The 26,222-nt window shown below is 49.4% G+C and overlaps 3 protein-coding genes and 2 long non-coding RNA genes across 5 annotated transcripts; 4 read left to right on the top strand and 1 right to left on the bottom strand.

Annotated features, from left to right (window-relative positions):
* The first annotated feature begins 9,403 nt into the window (after positions 1–9,403).
* LOC308675646 lies at positions 9,404–10,238 on the top strand. Its single transcript, XR_014028173.1, has 3 exons — positions 9,404–9,505; positions 9,732–9,839; positions 10,088–10,238. It is a non-coding gene; the product is annotated as an uncharacterized lncRNA (long non-coding RNA).
* A 36-nt stretch (positions 10,239–10,274) lies between these two features.
* On the top strand, positions 10,275–12,486 carry LOC308675742 (uncharacterized protein; the record flags this gene model as incomplete). The annotated part of the gene is made up of 7 exons (XM_081341264.1): positions 10,275–10,332; positions 10,431–10,529; positions 11,290–11,388; positions 11,475–11,573; positions 11,764–11,935; positions 12,187–12,293; positions 12,398–12,486. 7 exons carry the CDS (start codon positions 10,275–10,277, stop codon positions 12,484–12,486), a joined length of 723 nt encoding a protein of 240 aa, XP_081197390.1.
* A 1,741-nt stretch (positions 12,487–14,227) lies between these two features.
* On the top strand, positions 14,228–14,989 carry LOC308675618. Its single transcript, XR_014028164.1, has 3 exons — positions 14,228–14,296; positions 14,453–14,509; positions 14,904–14,989. It is a non-coding gene; the product is annotated as an uncharacterized lncRNA (long non-coding RNA).
* A 1,647-nt stretch (positions 14,990–16,636) lies between these two features.
* On the top strand, positions 16,637–21,165 carry LOC308675741 (kelch-like protein 38; the record flags this gene model as incomplete). Its single annotated transcript, XM_081341263.1, has 5 exons — positions 16,637–16,750; positions 17,526–17,598; positions 18,171–18,249; positions 18,922–19,149; positions 19,719–21,165. 5 exons carry the CDS (start codon positions 16,637–16,639, stop codon positions 21,163–21,165), a joined length of 1,941 nt encoding a protein of 646 aa, XP_081197389.1.
* Positions 21,166–21,905: 740 nt separating this feature from the next.
* Positions 21,906–24,719, bottom strand: LOC308675740 (kelch-like protein 18; the record flags this gene model as incomplete). The annotated part of the gene is made up of 4 exons (XM_081341262.1): positions 21,906–23,412; positions 23,607–23,834; positions 24,118–24,196; positions 24,686–24,719. 4 exons carry the CDS (start codon positions 24,717–24,719, stop codon positions 21,906–21,908), a joined length of 1,848 nt encoding a protein of 615 aa, XP_081197388.1.
* Positions 24,720–26,222: the final 1,503 nt, after the last annotated feature.

The following is a 26,222-nucleotide window of genomic DNA, read 5'->3' as shown; positions in this document are numbered from 1 at the left end:
GAAGAGGAAAGGGAAGGGAGAGGAAGGAGAAAGAAGGAGCAGTAGTGATGGAAAAGGGGAAGAAAGAATGAAAGAAGGGAAAAGGAGAAGGAGGAATAATAATAAGAATAAGAATAATAATAATAATAATAATAATAATAATAATAATAATAATAATAATAATAATAATAATAAGAAGAAGAAGAAGAAGAAGAAGAAGAAGAAGAAGAAAAAGAAGAAGAAGAAGAAGAAGAAGAAGAAGAAAGGAAGGAAACCCTGTACCATTTCAGACAAATGGCTGTCCAGCCTCTTCTTAAAAAACTTCAGGTTGTTCCACTGGTTAATTGTCCTCACTGTCAGGAAGTTTCTCCTTAGTTCCAGGTTGCTTCTCTCCTTGATCAGTTTCCATCCGTGGCTTCTTGTCCTGCCTTACGGTGCTTTGGAGAATAGCTTGACTCCCTCTTCTTTGGGGCAGCCCCTGAGAGATTGGAACACTGCTATCATGTCACCCCTCGCCCTTCTCTTCGTTAAACTACACATACCCAATTCCAGCAACCGTTCCCTAGATGTTTTACGCTCCCGTCCCCCAATCCTCTTTGTTGCTCTTCTCTGCACCCTTTCTAGAGTCTCGACATCTTTTTTACATCATGGTGACCAAAACTGGATGCAGTATTCCAGGTGTGGCCTTACCAAGGCATTGTAAAGTGGTATTAGTACTTCACTTGATCTTGATTCTATCCCTCTGTTAATGCAGCCTAGCACTGTGTTGGCTTTTTTGTGTGGCTCATAGCCAGCAGGGTCTGGTTTTGGCTGATGTCCTTTCCCGGGTGGGGGTGGGGTGGGCAGCTTCCTACCATCCCCCGTGGTCCCATCCCAGCCATCCCCCAAACCCTCAACTGCAAGCTCAATTGTGAAGGATGGTCATAAAACGACAAGGACGCCACACCCCAACCTTGGATTGTTTGCCATACGCCTTCTCTCTTTTACAGCCACCGTCCTAACCCGTGCCATGAGATCCTGGTTATTCAGTAACCAGAGTTTAGCCTTTAAAAAGCCCTCTTCCCAACCGTCAAGTCAAAGGTCTCCCTCGTCTCCGCCGTCTCTGGAAGAGCCTCAAGCTTGGTTTCAGCCATGAAAACTGGCCTGATGCTAATCCTTGGTTTGTGCCTCCTCCCGGCCCTCGCCGAAGGCATCACTGTCCAGGTAATATTTGAAGGCTGTTTGGTTATATAATAATAATAATAATAATAATAATAATAATAATAATAATGAGGAGGAGGAGGAGGAGGTTGGAAGCGACTTTGGAGGTCATCTAGTCCAACCCCCTGCTGAGGCAGGAAACCCTATACACCATTTCAGACAAATGGCTGTCCAGTTTCTTCTTAAAGACCTCCTTGGATTCTTGCTTAGAATTTTATTGTCACTTTAAACCTACGTTAATCAGCATAGATTAAAATCAAATAGGATAGTGGGAAGCTACGTGACCCAGAGTTCGGCCTCCAGGCTCTCCCTACAGAACTTCAGCCTAACCTCATGAAGGACGGCGGCAGGAATTGGGTTTGGCTAGTTTAATGAAGAGAAGGACTAGGAGGGACATGATAGCTGTCTTCCAGTATTTGGGGGGTCTGCCCCAAAGAAGAGGAGGGGGTCCCACCTATTCTCCAAAGCACCAGAGGGCAGGAGAAGAAGCAACGGATGGAAACTCTTCAAGGAGAGAAGCAACCTGGAACGAAGGAGGAACTTCCTGACACTGAGCAGGGGGTTGGACTGGAAGACCTCTGAGGTCCCTCCCAGCTCTGTTATTCTATCATCCTATTCCCAAATCAACTAACCAGTGGAACAGCTTTGCCTTCAGAAGTTATGGGTGCTCCATCTCTGGAGGTTTTCAAGAAGAAACGACCTCGATTTGCAACGGTTCTCAAAATTGCAGCAGCCCCGGAAAAAAGGGACTGAGGACTGTTTTTCACACTTACGATGGTTGCAGCATCCCCGGGGGGGGGGGTCACGTGATCCCCTTTTTGCAACCTTCCAGCAAGCAAAGTCAATGGGGGAAGCCAGTTTCATTTAACAACTGTGTTCCTAGGTTAACAACTGCCGTGATTCATTTAACAACCGTGGCAAGGCAGGTGGTTAAAACGGGGCAAAGTTCGCATGAGAACTGTCTCACTTAGCTGCACAAATTTGGGGTCCAGTTGGGGCCGTAATTCGAGAACTGCCTTATAAAGCGAGAAATATGTTGTTTTTCTCTTCCTATCCCGGACAGGTCGAAAATTTCACCTTCTCCTGGGACTCGGTCAAAGCGCTGAAGAAGATCCTGGATCCTCCACCCCTAAGCCCCCGATCCCGAAGCCGAGACCCGGTGCCCGTGTGCTTGCACCCCCAACTGCCCCGCGAATTCCTGTCTCTCTGCTCCACGCCGAAGGCCTCCAGTGTGATGAGGGCCCTCAGTAAGTCCAAACGGTCCTTAAACGGACCGAGTTTAACAGTCGTCATAAAAGGGAGCAAAAGTAAACCCCAAACCAAGGCCTCCCTTAGCCATGGAAATTTTGGGCTATGATGTGGCCGTAAGCCAAGGACCGCCTGTACTGCGAGGAGTCATTTGCAAATGTAGTTGCCGGCTGGGAAAGTTGTGTAAACCCACAGAGTTGTGACTGTGTGCTTCACACGTCACAGCAGAGGGCAAATGCTCCAGGACAGGACCTGCCTTTTGGGGGGGTGGGGGTGGGGGGTGATAGGGGCCCTGCTCCTGGAAGGTCCCCCCCAGAAAGCATTGTCACCTAAATCATTTGCAAGGTAGCCCGAGGTCATCTAGCCCACACCCTAGCCTGGGGCAGGAATATGCAATTACTGTATCCTCAAGAGACGGTCAATCAGCCTCTGTTGAAACTCCAGCCAGCATCCCTTTAGGCAAGGCTGAATGTCCTTCCTCTTGGGAAGATTTTTCTGGTGTCCACTTCCTGGTCATTTTAACCCTTCTTTTCCCACAGTCCTCTTTAAGTACCTAGTCCTCTTTAAGCACATCTTTCTTTCTTTCTTTCTTTCTTTCTTTCTTTCTTTCTTTCTTTCTTTCTTTCTTTCTTTCTTTCTTTCTTTCTTTCTTTCTTTCTTTCTCTCTCTCTCTCTCTCTCTTCCTTCCTTCCTTCCTTCCTTCCTTCCTTCCTTCCTTCCTTCCTTCTTTTTCCCTTCTCCTCCCCTCCTCTTTCTTTCCTCTTCCTCCTCCTTCTTTTCCTTCTTTCTTTATCCTTCTTTCCTCCTCCTCCTCCTCCTCCTCCTCCTCCTCCTCCTCCTCCTCTCAAGAGACCCCCCCCAACCTCAGAGGGCACCCGGGACCCCACAGCCCAACCCTCTCTCAATTCCCGCTCTAGTGCCTTACAGTGCTCCTCACAGGCGGCTGACAGGTTGGGTAGCCTAGTAGACCATTTGGCCAACTCCTAGCTGACCAGGTCGAAGTAGCACAGGTGAAGGTTGTTCAGGCTGGGAGGGCCTCTCCAACCCCTGTTGTCTTCCTCTGCTTCAGACCGCATCGCCAGCGATCCCGAGACCTGTGAGATCTGCTTTAATGTTGCCTGCTCCGGATGCTAAGGGAGAGGCGGCCACATCCCGGTCCTCCTGTTGTGACTGTCTGCAACCTCCTGCTAGAAGGCGCCTCAGTCGCATTGCGTGCCCCCTCTGTGGACTTCAGGGCTGGTATCAAGAGAGGAGAAGCCACGGAAGGACAGCCCTGATGATGTTGCCTAGTTGGGTCATGAAACGTCTGCAAGAAAGCCACCCAGCTCAGAGTGGACCAAGGACCCACAGTCCTCCTCCTCCTCCGAAGACCGTGAAGTCTCCTTCTCAGTAGCTGGCTTCACACATTACCCTAAGCCATTGTTTCCTTAACCATGGTTTGTTGGGCAATCCACACTCGGCTGTGTTCTGTCGCATACTCAGCTTACTTTGGGCCGTGAAACTTAGTTTTATAACGACTAAGCCCAACGCAAGCTGGAAACGGTAGTTTTTTGGCTCAACGGCAGCAAGATACGTTTGGTTTTTAACTCTGCCACAAAAGCTTGCAGGTTCGCGCTCTTGGCCCGTTTCTGCCACGCTGCCCTTTGTTAACTCCACTCTCTGCCCACGGAGTCATTTTTCCCTCCCCCCGGGGCTTTTCTCTTCTTCTCCCTCCCTTCCTTTAAACAGATTTATTTTTGTACTTCTGCAGCCCTTAAACCTCTGCTAGCTCCACTTTTTGGTGGGTGGAAGCAGCCCCCTAAAAAGGGCCACCCCCCAAAATAAAGCTGGCCTGATGGGAAACGGCTAATAAAATGCTTTTATGGGGCAAAATGTCTCTGAAACGGTTTACTTATTCCGCTATCTCAGGGGTTGCCACAAAGAAGAGGGGGTCCAGCTATTCTCCAAAGCCCCTGAAGGCAGGACAAGAAACAACGGATGGAAATTAAATCAAGGGAGAGAAGCAACCTGGAACTAAGGAGAAACCTAGGAACAATTAGTCAGTGGAACAACTTGCCACCAGGAGTTGTGGGTGCTCCATCACTGGAGGCTTTTAAGAAGAGACTGGACAGCCATTTGTTTGAAATGGTATAGGGTTTCCTGCCTGAGCTGGGGGTTGGACTAGATGATCTCCAGGGTCCCTTCCAGCTCTATTAGCCTTTTATTCTGCTCGGCCACATTCTGCCACTGGCTCCTTTGCTTCAGTCCTTAGACTTTGCCCTGGTGTCTCATAAACAGCCACCACCAATGCAAGTCTCGCCCTGCCCTATTCCCAAGCAGCCAACAATCCCAGTTTCAGCAGCGACATCCAAAGGCCCGACACTTAGCCAACATCAGAAGGTGGTCTGGACTTTCTCTTAAAACCGGGTGCTTGAAAAGAGCAGCTTCTGAAATCTGTAAAGATCGTAATGTTCATAATATTCTGTGTTGCTCGGCTGCCCTCTGTTGCACATCCATGGAAATGTCTGGAGGGATTTTAAATCACGGTCAGTTTTCTGGGTCAGTGGAGAAAGAGAAGTCTGTCGGTCTACGGTAGCAAAAAAAAGTTTAAAAAAAGAAAGAAAGAAAAATAAGGAGTCTGGGAGCTGAGGTTTTGTCTTTTAAATAAGATTTGCGAGTTGGAAAAAACCGCTCGTATTTATGGCGGTCTATCTCCATGGAGTGTGAAGTCGGCCAGAGTTGACCGAAACCACCTCTCTGGCCGGCAGCAAGAAGAAAGCAGATGTGTGTTTGTGTGTGTGTGTGTGTGTGAGATGGCTTGGGGGGGGGAATCCACCAAACCAGTCTGGCCAGTAAAGCCAGTCCATCCGTTTCACTTTGCCCTGTATATTTTGGAGAGCTTCTGCTTGATCCTTGGGCCAACCTCTGGAGATGCTTCCAAAAATATCTCCTCTAAGTTTTTCCCAGTCCTCAATTTACAATACTTCATTTAGTGACCATTCAAAGTCAGAACACCACTGGAAAATGAGACTTAGGACCATTTTCACAGTTACGGCCGTCGCAGCATCCCCCACAGTCACATCATGAAAATTCAGAGGCTCAGCAGCCGATTAATATTTATGACAGTCGCAGTGTCCCATGTGTGTGTGTGTGTCATGCGATCTGCTTTTGCGACCATCTGACCAGCAAAGTCAATGGGGAAGCAAGATTCATTTAACAACGGTGCGACCAAAGTAACAAGTGCACTGGCCACTGTGGTGAGGAAGTGTCGTAAAACGGGGTAAAACTCACTTAAGGAAAGGTCTGACCTAGCAACGGAGGTTTTGGGGGGGTGTCAGTCGTGGTCGTGAGTCAAGGACTTGGGGAGTAGGTGGAAAGCGACACGTGGTCTCTAAATGGAACGACCCCCAAAGATGGGTTCAACTTAACGGCTTAGGGTTAAATTGCACAGGTTGCCCTCGGGGTGCCTGGATTGCGTGCGCCCATTAGGCCTTCTTTCCTCTGGGTGGGGGCTGTCCTTGGGGTCTTCTAGTCCAACCCTCTGCTCAAGCAAGAGACCCCTAGGACCATCCCAGACCAACGGTGGTCCCATCTCAGAAGCCTCCGGTGATGGAGCACCCACACCTTCTGGAGGGAACCCTCAGGAAAACATGGCCACCTCCTTCCTCCTCCTCCTCCTCCTCCTCCTCACCTCAACCTCCGAGTTTAGGGATGCTGCGTGCGTGGCCCCCGCCCTCTCGTCCTTCCAGGTTTTGTGGTGACGAAACCCCAGATGGATGACCAGGCTGAGGAAACCCTTCCTCCTCCTCCTCCTCAAATGTCACGGGGGCAGAAATGCAGCCCGGCAGGAAATGCAAAAGTTCAGCTGACGCATGGGGGCAGCTGCCCAGGGCCCTTAAAAGCCCCCTTCGGAGGAGGACCCGGTGTAAGCCTTCCACAAACGCTTGGAGATGAAGGGCCTCCAAACTGCGGTAACTACTTCTTCTTCTTCTTCTTCTTCTTCTTCTTCTTCTTCTTCTTCTTCTTCTTCTTCTTCTTCTTCTTCTTCTTCTCTCCTTCTCCTTCTCCTCCTCCTCCTCCTTCGTCTCTTCTTCTTCTTCCCTTCTTATTTTTTATATATATATATATGTATATATCATATATTATATATTAATATATATTATTACCGGTAGTTTATCAAAATATAAAATGCAGAAATACAAAGGAAAAAGAGGGGAGGAAAAGAAGGAAGAGGAAAAAGTGTAGGATTAAGAGGGGGGGAAGAAAAAGAAAAGAGTGATTTATGACTCCTTTTGGAGCAGCAGAATAAGATAATAACATTCCAAATTATAAAGAATATGTAGGGTAACTTGAGGGTTGTGTTGATGGGATGCTCTGATGGTCATAAGTGCGAGGATCGGACGTAGGTCAGTAAACAAATTACATGTACCCAAGAACAAATGGCTTAAGGCTTTAGAAAGGGCCTCCGGTTGTACTGGCGTGCCCTGGTGCGGCGTTTTACAAATGCACACAGAGGTTTGTTTCCACTCATGAAACAGCCCGTAGATAGCAGCTTAAACCAAGTTAGCACTGGATTTGCAAAGTTTGGTCTGCCTCATGGAGCAATTCTTTAATGCTTCTCTGTTCTCTTTTCAGCTTCTGGGGGTTCTCCTCACCCTCTCCTTCAGTAGTAAGTACTCACAGCCTCCTCTAGCTTGCAGTTTTAACCTCCCCCCCCACCCCACCAAATGCAGCCCCATTTAAGCACTGATGATGTTCCCTAGTGGGGTCATGAAACGTCTGCAAGAAAACCGCCAAGCACAGAGAGCACCAGGGACCCCACAGTTCTCCTCCTCCTCCTCCTCCTCCACTCTTTCACTTATTTTTATTTGATTGATTGATTCAACCTTGGCGCCTCTTGCAAACGAGCTCCATCCTTCTATTTAAAATGTGATGGTTTGGACTCCACGGCCTTCACAACCCCCCCCCCCTTAAGCTCTTCATGCCCCCCTGTTTTCTGTCCACTGTCTCGACACCACAAAGTGCCTGGTGTTCCGACACAGGAGTTGCATTTTAACAACACCTGAAGAAGGCCTGAAGCTACTGTGTGTTTGCAGCCCGCTCTAGTCCCAACCGCCTTGTGACACTCTTCGTTTTCCCCCAGGTGCCGAAGACATGAAAAGTCCTGCAAACGGTCAGTAATTTTCCTCTCTCGCTCTGGGCTGGGTCGCTGAAGTAGTCCAGCTTACTTTCGTAACCCTGGAAGGTCCTTCGGCTAATTTCAGAAGGATATTGCTGCGCTACAGGGCTAGTCCTCGACTTACGACGAGTGCAAAATTCTCTTGCTTTCCGTGGCTAAGCTAAAAACACTAAAGGAGAAGCCGGGAGGAGGGAGGAGGAAAAATGCAGCCCAAAGCCCCAATTCCTGAGCACTAGATTCTTTCCTTGGGTAAGCAAAGCGTACGCCTTCAGGATCTGACATGGGGCTGAACTGTGGCCGTAAGTCGGGGACTACCCGGAAAGGATTGATTGAGGCTCTTGGGTATGCAAGGAGTCCGAATAGAATAATTAGAATTGGAATTGGAATTGGAATTGGAATTGGAATTAGGAATAGGAATAGAATAGAATAATAGAATAGAATAGAATAGAATAGAATAGAATAGAATAGAATAGAATAGAATAGAATAGAATAGAATAGAATAGAATAGAATAGAATAGAATAGAATAATACAATACAATACAATACAATACAATACAATACAATACAGAAAAAATAGAATAGAATGGAATGGAATGGAATGGAATGGAATGGAATGGAATGGAATAGAATAGAATAGAATAGAATAGAATAGAATAGAATAACAGAATGGAATGGAATGGAATGGAATAGAATAGAATAGAATAGAATAGAATAGAATAGAATAGAATAGAATAGAATAGAATAGAATAGAATAGAATAGAATAGAATAGAATAATACAATACAATACAATACAGAAAAAATAGAATAGAATGGAATGGAATGGAATGGAATGGAATGGAATGGAATGGAATGGAATAGAATAGAATAGAATAGAATAGAATAATACAATACAATACAGAAAAAATAGAATAGAATAGAATAGAATAGAATAGAATAGAATAATACAATACAATACAATACAATACAATACAGAAAAATTTAGAATAGAATAGAATATGGAATACAATACAATACAGGAAAATTAGAATGGAATGGAATGGAATAGAATAGAAATAGAAATAGAACTGAAAGGGACTTTGGAGGTCTTCTAGACCAGCCCCTGGCTCAAGTCCTTTTAACCCCTTCTCTTCCAGAATGCAAGACCGAGTGGTTTGACCGGGATAATCCCTCTGGTACTGGCGACTACGAGCTTCTGGCGGAACTCTGGGATGAAAATCCAGAGAAAATCTGCTCGCCCCCGATGGGGATTGAGGTTCAGACGGTCAGCGGCCTCCCGGCCTTCCAAACCGGGCAGCGCTTTTCAGTGTGAGGCTTCTTTCTGGTGGGCTTTGAAGAGCCGTCTCCGGCCGAGGGAGGCCAATGAGCTTTCCCCGAGTTCGAGGGAGGGAATAGAGGAGAGTTGGGAGGAGAAGGAAGGGGATTCAAGCATTTGCTGTGTCCGAGTCAAGGGCAGAAGGTTCCCCTCCTTCCTCCCCATTCCTTCTCCTTCTCCCATTGTCTTTCCTTCTTCTCCTTCTCCTTCCTTCCTTCTCCTTCCTTCCTTCTTTTCCTTCACCACCACTCCTCTCCTCCTCCTCCTCCTCCTCCATCACTCTTCCTTCTCCTCCCTTCCTCTTTCCTCCCTTCCTTCTTCACCGCCACTCTTTCTCCTCCCCCACTCTTTCTATCTCTTTTCTGAAATCCCCGCCTCCGGAGGAGAAGACCCCCCTATCCAGGTTTTGCCCCACCTGGGCCAGAGGGTTGCGGGGATCCTTCCGAAATCTTCGCCTGGGGGGACCGATTGCAACCCTCCCCTCTTTCTCCCCCCAGGAAGAGTCCCACCAAAGGCTTTGCCTGTGTCAACGCCCAGCAGGGCAAAGGCAGGTCCTGCTTCGATTACAAAGTCCGCTTCATTTGCCCAGCGTCCTTCTGTTCACCCGGTGAGTAGAGTCAGACCTGACGATTTCCAAGGCCGTATTTGTGGGTTTGCACAGACGGCCTGGCAGATTTGGACTCTTTTCAGATCCTGACCTCAGCTGGGTTGGGCTGAATGAGAAATAACCAAGCTTGAGACCAGGATAGTGATGAAACACCGAGGGAAATGGGAGGGGGGGTGGGGGATCTGTTTGGAGGGTGGGAGCCAACGACCTTGAGTCTTTCTCCCAGTAGCTTCCAGCACCCCGGCACCCTCCAGTACGGAAAAGATGACGTTGCCACCCCAGACGCTGCACCCTGAACCGAAGCAAACCTTTCAGGTCAAGGGCCAAGAGGAAGGTAAGGTCAACATGAGGGATGCTGCATTGCCTAGAGACTACTTCTTCTTCCTCTTCTTCTTCTTCTTCTTCTTCTTCTTCTTCTTCTTCTTCTTCTTCTTCTTCTTCTTCTTCTTCTTCTCTTTCTCCTTCTCCTTCTCCTCCTCCTCCTCCTCCTCCTCCTCCTCCATCATCTTCCTCCACCTCCTCCTTCTGCCTGATATCTGTCGTAGGCATAGAGCCACCTTCTGACTTACCTCTTCTCTTTAGGACCTACCCCCCAAGTACCAGTAAGACCAAAGACTACAGCCCCTGCTCCAAAAACTCCACATCCTGAACCGGAAGAGACAACGGAGAGCTTCAAAGGAGGTAAATATGGAAAGCCGAAACGTTCAATCAACTAGGAATGTTCCGTGGAAACTTTGGAAGTTGAGCTGATGGAAAACGCTGTGCAAGGATGCCACCTTCTGTCGGACACCAGAAACATTGCTGCTGTCTTCTGTCATATCTGTTTGGTCTAACGATGGGAGTGGACGTGTCCCAAGCTGATTGAAGAATATCTGTGAAGAGGTCAGCCTCCAATCCCACTTTCTGACTTGCCTCTTCCCTTCAGGACCCACCCCCCAAGTGCCAGGAAGACCCAAGACCACTCTCCCTAAAGCAAAGACCCCGCACCCCCAACTGGAAGAAACCACGGAGAGCTTCAAAGGAGGTAAAGATGGAATCAGAAACATTCAATGAAAGGTTTTGTGGTCTTCTTGGAAGATGAATGGATAGGAAGGAGTGTCCAGAAATGATGCCTTCTTGTGGTGGAGTTGACATCCTAGCTGCCTTGGGTCATATCAACATTCTCTAAAGAAGCAAAATATGGGGTGGACCTTAATAAGAAATGTGTAGCCTCCGTCTCTCTAATGAGAATTATCAATAAAGGAGGAGGAGGAGGAGGAGGAGGAAAGAAAAGGAGGGAGAGAGGTAGGAAGGAAGGAAAGGAGAAGGAGAAAAGAAGAAGAGAAGGAGAAGGAAGGAAGGAAAAGAAGGGGAAGGGGGAGAAAGGAAGGAAGGTAGGGGAAAGAAGGAGGAGAAGAAAAAGAGAAGGGGGGCATTATAAGAAAGAAAGGAGAAGGAGAAGAGGAGAAGAAGAAGGAAAAAGGAGGATAGAATAAGAAGAATGAAAGGAGGAAGAGAGAGGAAGAAGGAAGCAGATATACGGCAAATCCTGGTTTAAAATAGCACAACTCCCGGGGGGAGGGGGGAGGCCACTGGTGGATTGAGGAATTCACAGCAGAAGCAGACAAACGTTGGAAGAAATTAACGTTTTAGCTGGCAATGGATAATAAACCGAAATATTCCGCAGCAGCCTATCTGCAGGATGACTCTGAGGACCCCCACCTAGCCGGATTATTTCCGTGGGGGGGTCTCTTTCCTTTGGCCAGCTGATACCCCTCACCCAGCTTTTGCTTCCATCCTGATAGAATACGACGATGTGCTTGGATGCAAAGAAGAGGAAGGCGCGCCGTCCCCGCCACCCACCCCTGATTCTCAGCAGATTCTCACCCAGGGCCCCACAAAAGGTTAGGGAGAAACAAAGCAACTCAACTCCCTGATGGAAGCTAAGACCGTCAGCCCCAAATTCGAATTCCGTTCCTTTTCCTTGCAGAGGGAGAAGGCCCATCCACGCCAGAACTGAAGCCCGTCACTCCCCAAACCCTAATCCCCAGCCCTAAGCAGCAAGAGACATCTCCGGTTTCAAAGCAAGGTAAGCCAGTCCAGGCATTCCTCAAACTTACGACCAAAACGGAGCCTGACCCTTTAGGTTGCTAAACGAAACAAACTGTCGTAGGTCGAGGACTAGGCGTAATTCTTTGGGGACTGAGTCTTCCCACCCTGGAAGCCAAGGGGAGAATTCTCCATCCATCTTCCTCTCTTTTCTTTCGCTCTCCTTGCAGTGTGTTACACACGCTGGTTTAACCAGGATAATCCTGCCGAGAGTGGAGATTACGAACTGCTGGCTGACATCCTTTACCGACATCCCGGCGAGATCTGCCGCCTGCCGAGGCAAATAGAGGTTCAAACTCTGGAGGGGATCCCCGCGTTAGCAACGGGGCAGCAGTTTGCTGTGTGAGTTTTGAAGATGGCAACATTTTCAAAATATTTGAGAGCGTTTGTAGCTCGGGGTCGGCTGTGGGGTCCTTGGTGCTCACTGAGCCAGGTGGTCTCCTTGCAGACATTTCACGACCCAAGTAGGGAACATCATCAGTGCTAGAAGGGAGTGGGGTTTGCAGCCAACCTGGGGGTCGATCCTAGGCTGTGGATTGAGCAACCTTCTGGACACTATTTTCATAATGTCATTCGTTCTTTGTCCGGTGCAGGAAGCAAGCAACGATTGGATTCATTTGCCTCAACATCATGCAAGGAAAAGGACGGCGTTGCCATGACTACCGTGTGCGGTTCGTGTGTCCACAAGACTTCTGTTCCGGTGAGTGCATTTGGCTACAAACGTATATGGACCACTATATAAAATAAATATTAGAAAAGAAAAAAAAATAGAAATAATATTTGGGGGATTCCCTCTTTCTGCAGGTGGCCAAGAGACCATCACTTCTCCTGTCCCGGTCTCCACCCTGGGGCAAGTTCAGAGCACCCCAGAGGTTCCGGTGAAAGGTACCTAGAGATCATCATCCCTGTTTTGCGGACTGCTCATTGAGCATTTAGAGCCGAGGGTGGCCCTAATAAACACCTGCAAAATGCTTACGTTATCTTCCTGATAGCGCGGGGAGTCCTCGGCTTAACAGGGAGAAGAGACACTGACTAGACCACAGTCAGATAACAGGTCGCTGTGCCCATGGATGGAAAAGGGGCGTGGGAAGCATCTCAGCAGGGACCCTCCTTAAGTTTCTTAGGTTGCAAAGGTGAGGGGGGGGAGGAGAGAAGGGCCTGCAAGATTTTGTTGATGTCACCTTACAGTAAAATTAAAGCTAATACACCTTGATGTGCTTCTTACTTGGACCACCTCGCAGGGCTGACCTCTCTCCCTCTTCTTCTCTCTCTCCCTAATATCCAAATTATTCCAGAATATGCATTGAGAATGTCTCTTTTTCACCACAGGCTCAAGTTCAGAACCTGTGACTGTCCTCACCCCAACTACTCCAGAAGTCACAACTGGGGTCCAGGTTGAAGAAGGAGGTGAGTTTATTCTCCACTTTTCGAGGAGGAGGAGGAGGAGAGGGGGAAGAAGGAAGAGGAAGGAGGAGAAGGAGTTTGGGAAAAAGGAATGCAATTTTTTTTTCTACTTATTTTTCCAGTTACGGTCAAAGCAAGGAAATAGGTCAGCAGGAATTTTTTAAATTGCGTGTCGTCGTGAATTTTTATTTTTTTTATTTTACTTTTCTTTTGGGGCCTAGTTTGCAAAACTGCGTGGTTTGATCGGGACAATCCTTCGGGCACGGGGGATTACGAGCTTCTTCACGACCTCCTGGACGAAAACCCCGACGCTCTCTGCCTTTCCCCTGTCGGAATCGAGGTTCAAACCCGGGAAGGGGTCCCGGCCTCCGAAACTGGACAGTATTTTGCCATGTGAGATTCTGGCCTTCTCTGCACGTCCAAAGCAGAATGTAGATGTCTTATTATCTAGCCTTCACACCTAAGAAAAACACAGTCTCCAATCTATGAGACACAGCCCAAAAGGAAAAGTGAGGAGGAGGGTGGAGGAAAAACGCACCGCAAAATCCCAATTCCTGGCCACTAGTTTCCTTCCCTGGGTAAGCGGAGCGGACTCCCTCTCCTTCGGGATCTGACATTGCTTTTGATGGGTCCTTTTGACAGAAACGATGCTAAGCAGGGGTTTGCCTGTGTCAACGCCCAGCAAGGCAAGGGGACTCTGTGCCTGGACTACCGCGTGAGGTTCCTATGTCCCAAATCCTTCTGCGGTGAGTAACAAAACCCTGGAGGGAAGGAAAAAGCAGCAGAAAGAAGAATAACCTGCAGCTTAATTGCGCCTGCAGTTTGTCGCCAACATCTATCCTAGCTCCATTTCGATCCTGATTCTGAGACCTCCAGCCCTTTTCTTCTGCCTCTTGACAGAAGTCAATGCATGTCCCCTACACACCTTCTCAGACACTCACAACACACACACACACACACAGGCAACATTTTTTCCTGCCACGTCTCCCTAAACTCAATGTACTAATCACTCCGTGCGCCTGATGGGACCGGATGGAGCGAGCTGAAGAAACGCTGCCTTTTGATGATGAACCTGGTCCATCGGGAAGAGTAGCCCAGTTTGCCTACGGGAGCTGTTCTTCAAGCTCCGGGGGGGGGGCTCTTTGGGGGGACAAGAGGTGGGTTGGGGTCCCCAAAATAAGTAAACCCTCCGTTGATGTCCGTCAACAGAGAAGGATCAGCCGCAGCAGAGTTCGAGCACCGATTCTCCTGCCACTCGTGAGCCAACGAGATGGACGTCTCTCCAGAGTTCCACGACAGGTAAGGCGTCTGAGACTATACAACTCGTTGTAACCTCTTCCTCCTCCTCCTTCTCACCTTCCTTTCCTTCCTTCCTTCTTTCCATCTTCTCCTTTCCCCTTCTGTCCTCCCTCTCCTCCTTCTCCTCCTCCTCATTTATTTTCATTTGTTCCACAGGACGAGTCCAAACCGAACCACAGCTGGACGTAACCGCTTCTCAGAGTGCCGTGCCAGGTAAGGTCAAAAGAAAGTTAAAAAGGCCCACCATTTTTAAAAGAATGGCTTGAAAGCCACCGCGGAGAGAGAGATTTGGCAACCGACTCACATTTACGACGGTTGCAACATCCTGGGATCACGTGATCCCCTTCTGACAAGCAAAGTCGATGGGGGTTCACTTCACAAACTTACCCCTTTAGCAACTGCAGGGATCCACTTAGCAAACGTGGCAAGAACGGTTGTCAAAATGGGGCAGAACCTCACCTCACCAATGTCCCGCTTAGCAGCCGAAATTTGGGGGCTCGGTGGCGGTCGTAAGGCGAGGACTTTTAAAGAAAAACGACGCGCTGATATCTAATGCCGATAACTTACTTTCTTTGTGATTGTGATTATGATTATTGTCCGTTCTTAGTCTGCAAGACGCAATGGATCAACCGAGACAGCCCATGCGGCACGGGGGATTACGAGTTGGTTTACTACATCCGGAAAGAACTCCCCAAAGCTGTGTGCCAAAACCCCCTCGCCATAGAGGTGGAGACCCTCAAAGGGGTCCCCGCTTTCCAAACAGGACAGCAGTTTGCCTGGTAAGGTGCCGAGTTGCCCCCTCCCCCCCTTTTTGCTGAGTCCAAAAACTTTCTTTTTTTGCTCAATATATACAAGTAGACCTCAGCTTTCAACGTTTCACTGAGTGACCGTTTGGCACTCAGAAAAAGCAGCTGATGACCGTTTTTCACCCTTACGACCGTCACACAGCCCCGGGAAGGGGGGGAGGAAGGTGGCATGTGATCCCCTTTTGCTACTTTCTGACGAGCCAAGTCATTGGGGAAGCCAGATTCACTTCTGGTCGCAACTTGAGGACACCCCTGTGTTCTGGTGGTTCTTCTCCTGCTTTCAGGAATGACCCGGTGAACGGCTTCGCCTGCGTCCACACTGACCAGGGGAAAAGAGGATTTTGCCACGATTACAAGGTCCGGTTTGTGTGTCCAAACTCTTTCTGCTCAGGTAAGTTTCTGTAAAGCCGAAGGGATATTTTCTCCTCTTGTGTACACGGGGTCGAGTTGCAACACTTTGTTTAGTGACCGTTCAAAGTTACGGCCAAGAGAGATGAAGAAAACGACTTCCGTGTTCAACGCCTGTTATTTTTAATTTCCTGTTTTGGTCTTGAAGGGGGTGATCAGAAAGGCGAGAAGAAAGATGGAGCATGAAGATTGCAGATGATTTTTGTCGCCTCCGCTAAAGATTTGGACCTCGGTGGAAGAAATGAACGACGTTTTGTTCTGTTATTGCTGGCTGATAATACCATAATAATAAAATAATAAAGCATAGAGCAAGTATTAGTCTCACAGATGGTCTGTGGGGGGCTGCTCAGGTCTCTCATTCAGTCTTGCACAGTGGAAGCTGGGGGATTCTGGGAGTTGAAGTCTGCACACCTTCATAGCGTCCTGGCTGGGGGATTCTGGGAGTTGAAGTCCACCCATCTTGAAGCATGCTGGCTGGGGGATTCTGGGAGTTGAAGCCCACCCCTCTTAAAATTGTCCAAGTTGAGAAACACTGGCACAAATCTTTGCGTTTTACCTGTTGGAATTAAAGCTATGCTCACGTAATATTTAATTCCTTCTCCCAAGCAAACTTTCCTTGTCAATCTGGACATTTTACAAAGAGTGAAAATCAGATACCATTTCATTTAACATCTTAATAACTGGAACCAGTTTCAAAATGGAAACACTCCCTCTTAAAAAAATCATTGTCCCTCCATTTTCCCGGCATGCTCGCAGGAAAATCACCGGCGACCGATTTCAAAACACGGTCAAGAAATCTACAAAGGATTGCTGGGATCTAACAAGCTCATCCCAGGGATCTGTGCCTACCCAGGGCTCTCCCTGAATAATAACAATAACAACAACAACAATAATAGAGTTGTAAGGGACCTTGGAGGTCATCTAGTCCAACCCCCTGCTCAGGCAGGAAACCCTAGACCATTTCAGACAAAATCTGAACCTGAAGAATTTCAGATTCCACTCTAGCCTATCCGTTGCCTTTTGTCTGCACACAGGTCAGTGTGCAGACGTGACATCACAATGGCCGTGCGTCCAGAGAGGCTGGACGCTGGGTCTTCTTGGGCACAGAGCTGCTCAGCCTCCAGGGATGGCAGGGGGGCACCAGAGCACTCTGGAGGAGCAGCCCCAAGGAGCGGATGGGCAGGAGGCAACTCTGCCAGGCGAGCTGGGCACCGCCCTGGCCCAGGCTGATGGGTCCAGGGTAGTGTGACCTTTTTCCCCTCTGACGCTCTTTATAACTTTTGGCTCATTGCCACACTGCAGAGGTAAGAAAACCCACACCCAGAGCCTCTAGGATCAGAAGGGCTGTCATCTCCTTCTCCGTTCCCAACCTACAAACCCAAAATTCCCAGCCAGCATGGCAAGTTCAGGATGCAATAAATAAATAAACAATTTATTGCCGGCACTGCTTTCTCTCCACGAAGCCGGAGCAGGGAATAAGAGAACAACAAATAGCATTTGGAACCAAACCAGCACAGTAAGCCCTAAATAAATGAATAGCCAACTTAAAGCACAGAGACAGGGGGAAAAGGAATGTGGCTGGGCACCCAGTCAATCGCAGCTACCTCTGGAAAAACTAAGTTTAGTTACAGTTAATGAGATAATAAACAGCACTTGGAATCCAAGTTGCAGGAGAAACCTTCCGTCAGGATAAACGAATTAGCTTTGTCCGTAGCCATTTGAAAGCAGAGGGACAGGCGAAGGAGGAATGGCTGAGTACCCAGGGAATCATGGCTAATTGAAAAGCTGAGTTTAGTTATAGATAGTCCTTGCGTTATGGCCACAGGAAAGTGGTCAGCAAGGAAGAGCCCTGAGGCAGGACCCCCACCCTTCGCTCAGCCCTTCTGCCTGCACCTACACACCATCCTGGAGAAGTATTACAAGGTGAAAGGCCATTCAGCTACAATTGATGCAACTGCCAATCTTTCATTCCATCGCAGGCTGGCTATGAACCTCTTCCGTTCTTTGTTTTCTAGCTCACGATGAGTACTAGCCAGAAAAGAGGACAGGTCACCAAGCTTAAACCAAGACCTCTTGGCCTGAAAGAAGGTAAGCTTCAAACGACCTCTTACTGAAGGTGTCCCAACTTTGAAGGGTTCACACAACCCTAGAAATGGTGTAGGCAGGGTTTCCTGCCTGGGCACAGGGGTTGGACTAGATGACCTACAAGGTCCCTTCCAACTCTTTCTATTCTATTCTATTCTATTCTATTCTATTCTATTCTATTCTATTCTATTCTATTCTATTCTATTCTATTCTATTCTATTCTATTCTATTCTAACCGTTCCTGGGAGTAGCTTCACTTAACAACCGGGTTACTAATTTAACAATTGCAGTGATTCGCTTAACGAATGTGGCAAAGTGGTCCTTTATTCAGTGCTGCTGTAACTTTGAATGGTCATTAAATGAACCGTTGTAAGTCGAGGGCACGCATAAGACTTCTCTAAAAGGAAACATTTGTCACGTTCGGGGTGGGGAAAAAATCCACGTGTGAATTTTTACATCCTTTTTGCCACTGCTCAAGAATTTGGCTCAAGCTTGAGCTTTGGTGCAACATGGGAGAATGTTGGGGTTTGGATGTTGGCTTGTGAACTGAGCATGTGTCCTCTTCCCGAAGCCAGGATTGACCGAGATGTACCAGGGGGAGCTGCTTTGTGACATCACTCTCGTGGCTGAAGGACAGAAGTTTCCTTGCCACAGGTAAGAGCCTCCCACGGTATCCCTTTGCAGACCAGCCATGCTCTCAGCTTTATCCACAATGGGTCCCAAACTAAGAATAGAATAGAATAGAATAATAGAATAGAATAGAATAGAATAGAATAGAATAGAATAGAATAGAATAGAATAGAATAGAATAGAATAGAATAATAAAATACGATACAGTACAATACAGAAAAATTAGAATAGAATGGAATAGAATAATAAAATACAATACAATACAATACAGAAAAATCTAGAATACAATACAATACAATACAATACAGAAAAATTAGAATAGAATGGAATAGAATAGAATAGAATAATACAATACAATACAATACAGAAAATCTAGAATGAATAGAATAGAATAATACAATACAATACAGAAAAATTTAGAATAGAATAGAATAGAATAGAATAGAATAGAATAGAATAGAATAGAATACAATACAGAAAAATTAGAATAGAATGGAATAGAATAGAATAGAATACAACACAATGCAGAAAAATTGGAAGAGAATTAAGAGCTTCCTGTTTGCCCCTGCAAAAAAACCCCTCAGGGCCAGCAGCCTCACAGGGACGTTGTTCCGGGGATTAGGACTGGAGACCATTGCACTCGTAAATGCCACACGGGTCTAAACCAGGAACACGGGCATCTGCCTCTTGTCACAGGGCCTTGCTAGCAGCCGTGAGTCCTTATTTCCGGGATGTCTTCATCAAAGGTGGGAAAGAGCTGGAAGGGACGGAGGTCCATCTGCAGGGCGTGTCTCCGTCCATCATGCAGAACATCCTGAAATACATCTACACGGAGGAACTCGCACTCACGCCCGAGCTGGCACCGTTACTCTTCACGGGAGCCAGTCGGCTGCAGATAACCCCCTTGCAGATCGTCTGCTGTAGGTAAGTTTGCAGATGTTGAACGACGATGTTGCAAAGGGCTTGGATCTCTATTAGAGTTTGATCTCGTCCCTAAGATTTTCTGAGTGGTCTCCCGTCCAAGCCACCACAAAGCGTGCTCAAATGGGGAGAGCCTCGGGGGTGAAGGCATGACAGGACAGGCAAGGCTCCAAATAAAGAGTTTCCTGTTCCTTCTGTGCTTAGGAAACTAGGGTAGCTAATCGGTTAACAATCCAAATAATTGGTTTTAAAAAAACAACAACCCAAAGAGCTTTTTTTAGTGGGTAAAAGGAGGCAGGCTAGAAACCACGAGGACCTACCCCTCCCCCCCTCCTCCTCCTCTGCAAATCCAGTCCCTCCTAGCACTGATGATGTCCCCTAATTGGGTCATGAAAGGTCTTCAAGAAAACCACCAAGCTCAGAGAGCGCCAGGGACCCCCCAGTTCAACCCTGAGCTTCAAATGTTCTCTCCTGTTGCTCTCCTCATTCTTCCAAAAAACCAACCTGCCCTTTTAGCTTCTCTTTGAAGACCAAGCTGGTCTCTCCTACTCCATCTCTCTCTCTCCTCCTAGCTTCCTGGTGACCCACATCTCCATCCAGAACTGCTTTGAGATGTATTCCCTAGCTCAACAGCATCACAGCCAGCCTCTCCTTCACGCTGTTCTCCAGCTCCTGATCAATAATTTTGACCGGGCCTTTGAAGAGGACAATTTCTTCCAACTGGACTCTGGTGATCTTGCCACCGTGATCTCCTCCGATGACCTTGAAGTCGCTTCCGAGCTCAGGGTCTACCAGGTCGTGCGGCGGTGGGTGCAGAGCGAGCCCGAGAAGCGCACCGCCCTCCTTGGAGAGCTTCTGTGCCACGTCCGCTTCCCTCTCTTTGGCCCCGAGGAGCAGGACGTACTCCAGGCAGAACTGGAGAGATGGGGTGACCTCGATCTAGAACAGAAAGTCATGGACGGCCCAGAACGGTTGCAACAAAGCCCTGCGTTGCGCCTAGGCATGTACAAGCCACACATTCTGTGCATCGACACCCAGATGTGTGACTATCAACAGTTGGCGAGCGAAGAGACCCACATGAACTGTTATGAGCCGCAGGCCGAAATCTGGGAGAAACTTCCTGGCTTGAAGGCCTTGACCCAAGCTTGTTGTACCTCCAACGGAGACAGGGTCTACCTCTCAGGAGGTATCTACAAGAACGCGTACTCCAGCGCCGTGTTCGAATTCAACGCCTTCACCAACCAGTGGCTGCAGCTCCCGCCCATGGCAGTGCCCCGGGTGGCCCACGGCTTCGTGTTTGACAACCAAAAACTCTATGCCATGGGTGGCTGGTGCCGATTCAAGAGTTTCTTAAACCTGGCTGAGAGCCTTGACCTCGCCATGGGGACCTGGACCCCAATGGCCAAGCTGCCCTTTGCCCTGAGCCACTCAGCCTCTGGCGTGTTGCGAAAGAAGGTGTATCTCCTCGGGGGCACCACGGGAATCTCGAACCACTGGCTCTTCCATAAGGGAATCTTGATCTATGAGATGGCTTCCAACACGTGGACACAGGTCCCTCTGGCCACGGGCTTCTTCGCCGCGGGAGCCGTGGCTGCTGAGAATGGCATCTACATCTTCGGAGGATACGCTGAGAAGAAGCCCGAGGACTGGGAGGAGAGGGCGCTGGTGCCCGAGAACCGTCACGGCACCCGTAAGTGCTTCTTTGTCAGCGAGGCAGGCAAGGTGAATGTCAACGTGGCCGTCCCCAAGCTGCGACGGGGACTGGCTAACGCAGGGGTGGTGCGCTGCGGGAAGCGGATCTACGTGTTGGGAGGAGAAGATCTGACCCAGCGGTACAAAGCGATTTACTCCTGGCAACCGGGTGAATCTCGCTGGCACCGGGCCGGTGCTGAAATCCCCGTGCCACGGGAAGGCATCAGCAGATTTGGTTGCACAACGTTGTTGAGGCCCAAGCCTCATATTCTACAGCTCTTCCAAGTGACCTCGGTAGTCGTCATGTCAGCCGTCCCGAAATCATAGTTCCCACCACCCTCTTCGGCTTCATGTGTGAACTTCAAGTGGAAATTATCAATAAATGCTACTCTAATGATGTAAAATCACATCTGGCTTCTATGGGCCTTGGCGTGCTAGCCTATCAAGATTACTCAAAGGCTACAAAGACCAAGGACCTCAGAACGCTCAAGGTCTCCCATAGAGTGACGTTCCGATGTCTCCAAAGCACCAAATTCCAGCAGGTTTGACAACATCCCATTTGGAAGATGTTGGTGTCCTCAGCTGACCTCAAGTTACCATCGGCTAGAATTTCATGGAGTTTGGTGACTGATATTCAAGTTCTTTTCTTTTCAAGAAATTCAAGGGGCAATGGAAGGCACAGTCTGGGCAGGGGGTCTCTCCTGTGGGGTTGGGTGAAAACATTTTAAACATTGCAAAAGTAAAATAATTTGCCCAGATACCCGGCCCCTCCCTCAGGAATGAAAGGCAGACACGTGTGTGTAGGCAAGGGAGTACTTTCTCTTTCTAGACTCTGTGCGGGACAAAGGGGTCTCCCCGGTTGGGGCCCCGTGTGTGTTTGTGTGTGAGTGTGTGTGTGAGAGAGAGAGAGGGAGAAAGAGAGAGAGGGAGAGAGAACGAAAGAATGAGAGAAAGAGAGAGAGAAAGCAAGAGAAAGAGAGAAAGAATGAAAGAAAGAGGGAATGAGAGAGAAAGAGGGAGAGAGAGGGAGAGGGGGGCAAGGGGAAGGGGGAGAGGGGGGTCCCCTTTCAGCAGGCAGGGACCTCCAGCCCGGTCAGGGCCACAGCCGTCTTGCGGAAGAGCTCCAGGATGGGCTTCTTGGGCAGTTTGACGGCGGCGCAGCCAAAGCCGCTCACCCCCCAGTTGGCGAAGGGCAGCCGCTCCTGACAGCGGGTCCAGCGGGGGGCGCCGGGCTCCCAGTAGTAGACGGTGTTGTAGTACTCCTCCTCACTCTCGCCATTGGCCCGCCGTCCCCGGCCCAGAGCCACATTCTCGCCGCCCAGCACGTAGATGCGCTGCTTCCAGCGCACCACACCAGCCCCGGCCAGCTCCACGGGCAAGGGGGGCACGGCCACACGGCGGTCCACACGCCCGTCGGCGCCCAGGAAGAAGCAGCGCCGTGTGCAGCGCAGCCCGTCAGACTCGGGCCGACGGTTGCGCGTGGGCTGTTGGTGCCGTGTGCGTCCACGGAAATAGCCGCCTATGACGTAGATGCCCTCGCTCATGGCCACAGCGCCTGCCCAGTAGCCGCCGCTGCTGAGGAAGGCCTGGCTCCACTGGTCGGCGCCCACCTGGTAGATCAGCACCTTGCGTGACGCGTACCAGGCGCCCACCTCCTCAGTCGCGCCGCCCACCAGGTAGAGGCGCCCCCGCAGCGCAGCTGCCGCGAAGTGGCTGAGTGGTAGCGGCAGGCGGGCCACACGCACCCAGCGCCCCTCGGCCAGGTCGTACCTCTCAGCCGAGTCCAGGTAGTCCTCGAAGTCGCGCCAGCCGCCCAGTGCAAAGAGGCAGCCGCCCCATGCGAGGAAGCCATGGGAGGCGCGGGCCACTGACATGGGCGCCAGCCTGCTCCAGCGGCCCCGCAGCGGGCTGTACTCGTGCAGCGCGCTCGAGTAGGAGTCGTCGGTGCGCACCCCACCCGTGACGAAGAGACGGTCATGCAAGGCCACACAGCGTGCGCAGTAGAGGCGCTCTTGCAGCGGCAGCTTCTCCCAGCGGCCGGCCTGTGGGTCGTAGCAGCCCACTTGGAAGTCCTTGGTGCGCAGCTCGGGGCCCTCCAGGTTGAAGAGATCCACGCAGACGATGCAGGTGTCAAACATGCCTCGTCGGAGCCCCCCGCAGCGGGTCAGTCGCTCCTGCCGGCTCAGGCGCTGCCAGCGTGGGCGTAGCTCCTTGGGCCGCTGCAGCAGCTCGGCCTGCACCTGGCGCAGCTCCTCAGGGGTGAAGAGCGGGAAGCGTACCTGGGCCAGCAGGCGGGCCAGGAAGGGGAGACGCAGGGCCCTCTGGGCCTGCACCCAGCGCCAGGCGGCCCGGTAGACCAGTAGCTCCGAGGAGACCAGCAGGTTGTCGGAAGCCAGGATGCTCTCCAGGGTGCTGGGGTTGAGGTCCAGGAAGGCGGGGGCCTCCTGGGACAGGCGCTTGAAGTGGGCATGCACCAGCCCCTTGGCCTCCTGGAAGAGCGCAGGGTCGTTGTGAGAGTAGCCCAGCTGGTAGATGCTCAGGCAGTTCTCCGGAGAGAGGTGCTCCAGTAGGTAGCTGCAAAGACAGGAGGGGGCGTAAGGGGGCAGGAGCAACCAGGAAGGAAGGGAGGGAGGGAGGGAGGGAAGAAAGGAGGAAGGGACCTTGGAGGTCTTCTAGACCAACCCCCTGCTCAGGCAGGAGACCCTATACTATTGGTCCCCCCACCCAATTAAAAACATCCAGCAGGCATTGTGCAGCCTGGTGCTTACCTGGAACAGCTTTCCAGCAGAGGAAGGATCTGGAGGCGGCTGGCTGCTTCATACAAATCTTCGGCAATCTCAGGTGTGAGTACAATTTCTTCCGTGTAGAAGTATTGCACCACCGCTTGAATAATGGGGGGCTCCATGTCCTGCAGGAGCACCTCGCCATCCTGGCATTCTCGGAAAGAGTTGGAGAACATGGCTCGGAAGTAGGGGTTGATAGCCGCCAGGAGTATCCTAGGAACAGGAAACACAAAATAACTGTTGTTTTTCCCTCTGGCTTTCCAAGTGTTTCCTGCCTGGCCAAAGAGGCTTCTGTTTTTCCACCTCAATTCTCCAGGATTTGCCAATGTTTTTTTCTCTCTGCAATTTTTGGGACTGATCTTGCTGTAGTGGAGTGGCAGAGAGAAATATGACTCACTTATTTTGGGGGGGGAGTGTTGTTGCCCAGGTCTTTTCCATTAGGCAGTAAATTCTGGCCACCCTTACAAAAAAAGCTAAGTGCATCATAGCACAATACCTGTGACAGGAAAATCGTTCCCCTTTAGCCACGATAGTTGTGTCGCACAGAAGCTCTTCCTCATACAGCTCTTTCAGGCCTGAAAAATAACTCAGACTTGTTACTGTGTTTGTGAAGAAAGACACAAGCTCTTCTTCAACAGAACTCTGTTTCCAGCACGCGCACAGGATTACAAGAGAGTAAGCCGACAGACAGTGAAGGATGCATCGAGCTCTTTGTATAACACACTTGTGGCTGCCAGTCTGTTGCTTTTGATGTATAATCACCATTGTGTGCCTGCTTACTCTCTTACAATCCCTTCCTCTCCATTGAATGTAAGTACAAACAGTTCCATTTTTGCTAATTATTTCACTGCCATTGGAAGGAGCATTCCAAGAGTGGAGGAGTTGAGAAAAAGAAAAAACAGTCTCGGTTGCACGATTTCCCGCACAGTGACCCCTCTGCTTAATGACAGAATTGCCAGTCCCACGTCTGGCCACTAAATGAGGACTGCCTGTATTTTAAGGGCATCCTCAGAGTCTATTTACACCTCTGGAATACTATTTTAAAAGTCCCGCTAACAACTTACAATCCTCAAACACGGAGGCCGTCCTGGGTTGCATCTTTCCACGGAAACCTGGTTAGTCTTGCTCTAATTAGGGCTTGTTTTCATGAAGAGAGGAAACTGACCTTCGCGTATGTAGTGATCCAAAGGTTTGGGGTGATCCCCAGCAAGATTCCACTCTCTGTCTGACAGTGGATTCATTCTTGTGCTCCAAGTTGATTCCAGGAAAGGGAACCTCTGTTTATATGTCTGAGCAAAGAAATCAGAGAAGGACAATTAAAGTGACCGGAATTACAGAGTTCAAATCTAAAATTGTTATCTTAGTATGGGTCCCCCCCCCCAACCTTGGGAACTTTGAACTGTGGACTTCAATTCCCAGAATTCCTCAGACAGCCATAACTCATCTTCCTCCTCCTCTTCCCCCCCCTCGCAACAACAGCCCTGTGAAGTAGGCTGACCTGAGACAGATTGCCTGGCCCAAAGTCACCGAGCCAGTTTCGGGGCTAAGGCAGGACTCGAACTCATGCTCTCCTGCATCCTAGCCTGGTGACTTAACCACTAGACCAAACTGCCTGTCTTTGAAAGGGGCTGCTTTGAAAGGGGGGTGGGTTGGGTGGGTGGCTGTCTTACCTGGGTGGGGGGTGCAAGTAAAAATTAGGGAGCCAAGGAAGTTGCAGATGCCTGGAGAAAGATTGTGCGATGAACACTCAGCAGCACAAGGATACACACACACACACACACACACACACACACACGGACCTGTGCACTGGAGAATGTTCACCCTTAATTCCCTTAAGAACATTCAGCAAACAATGGAAACAGCAGAGGGAGAAATGCAGGAGAATTTCCTTTGCATAGCACTAATCTAGAGAAATTTATGCAACTTTACAGAGAGTGTGTGTTTCCTCCTCCCACTAGGCTTTCCTACCAACCCCCCCCCCACCTAGACCTGTCCTTTCACCTCCTACCTTTGTCCAGACTGGTGGTCTCACTTCCTCCCAGACCTGGAAGCCAAATTGGCCCAAAGAGTCAGCAGGTGTCCCATTGGCTCACCTGGGACAGGTGTCACAGTCCATTTTTACATAGGGGGGGGGTCCTCTGATGTGTTCATCCCTGATTGTCTGCCTGCAAGGATGGGGGGGGCAGCTGGAATTTTAAGAAGATGGTGGAGGGGAGGGGGCTGTTTGGGGGGAGAAGGGCGAAAACCTCTGAAAAGAAGGAAGCGTAAAGATTACTTGATCTCCAGTTGAAAACTTCGGGCTGTAAATATTTCCTCTTTTTACTGTTTCTGTCTTCCCGTAAAATATTAACAGAATATCCAACATGGTCTTGAGAATCAGTGTCTCCACCAGATAATGGGCGGTCAAGCTGAAACTCAATTCATCAAAGTAAAAATGGCAAACGGGGGGGGGGGGGAATCCTTGACCCAAACTTCCTCAAATCCCCAAATAAATTACCCAGACCTAATCCACATATCAAAGGATGAGGCCTGCAAACACAAACGGAGTCAATTAAATTATAGGTCACCCAGAGGATCTGCATGTTCAAGAAATCAACACAC

This window comes from Vipera berus (assembly GCF_964194415.1).
Source record: "Vipera berus genome assembly, chromosome: 17".
In the NCBI taxonomy this organism is placed as follows: Eukaryota; Metazoa; Chordata; class Lepidosauria; order Squamata; family Viperidae; genus Vipera; species Vipera berus.
The sequence above is the reverse complement of the archived record's forward strand: the minus strand, read 5'-3'. Positions and strand labels throughout refer to the sequence as shown.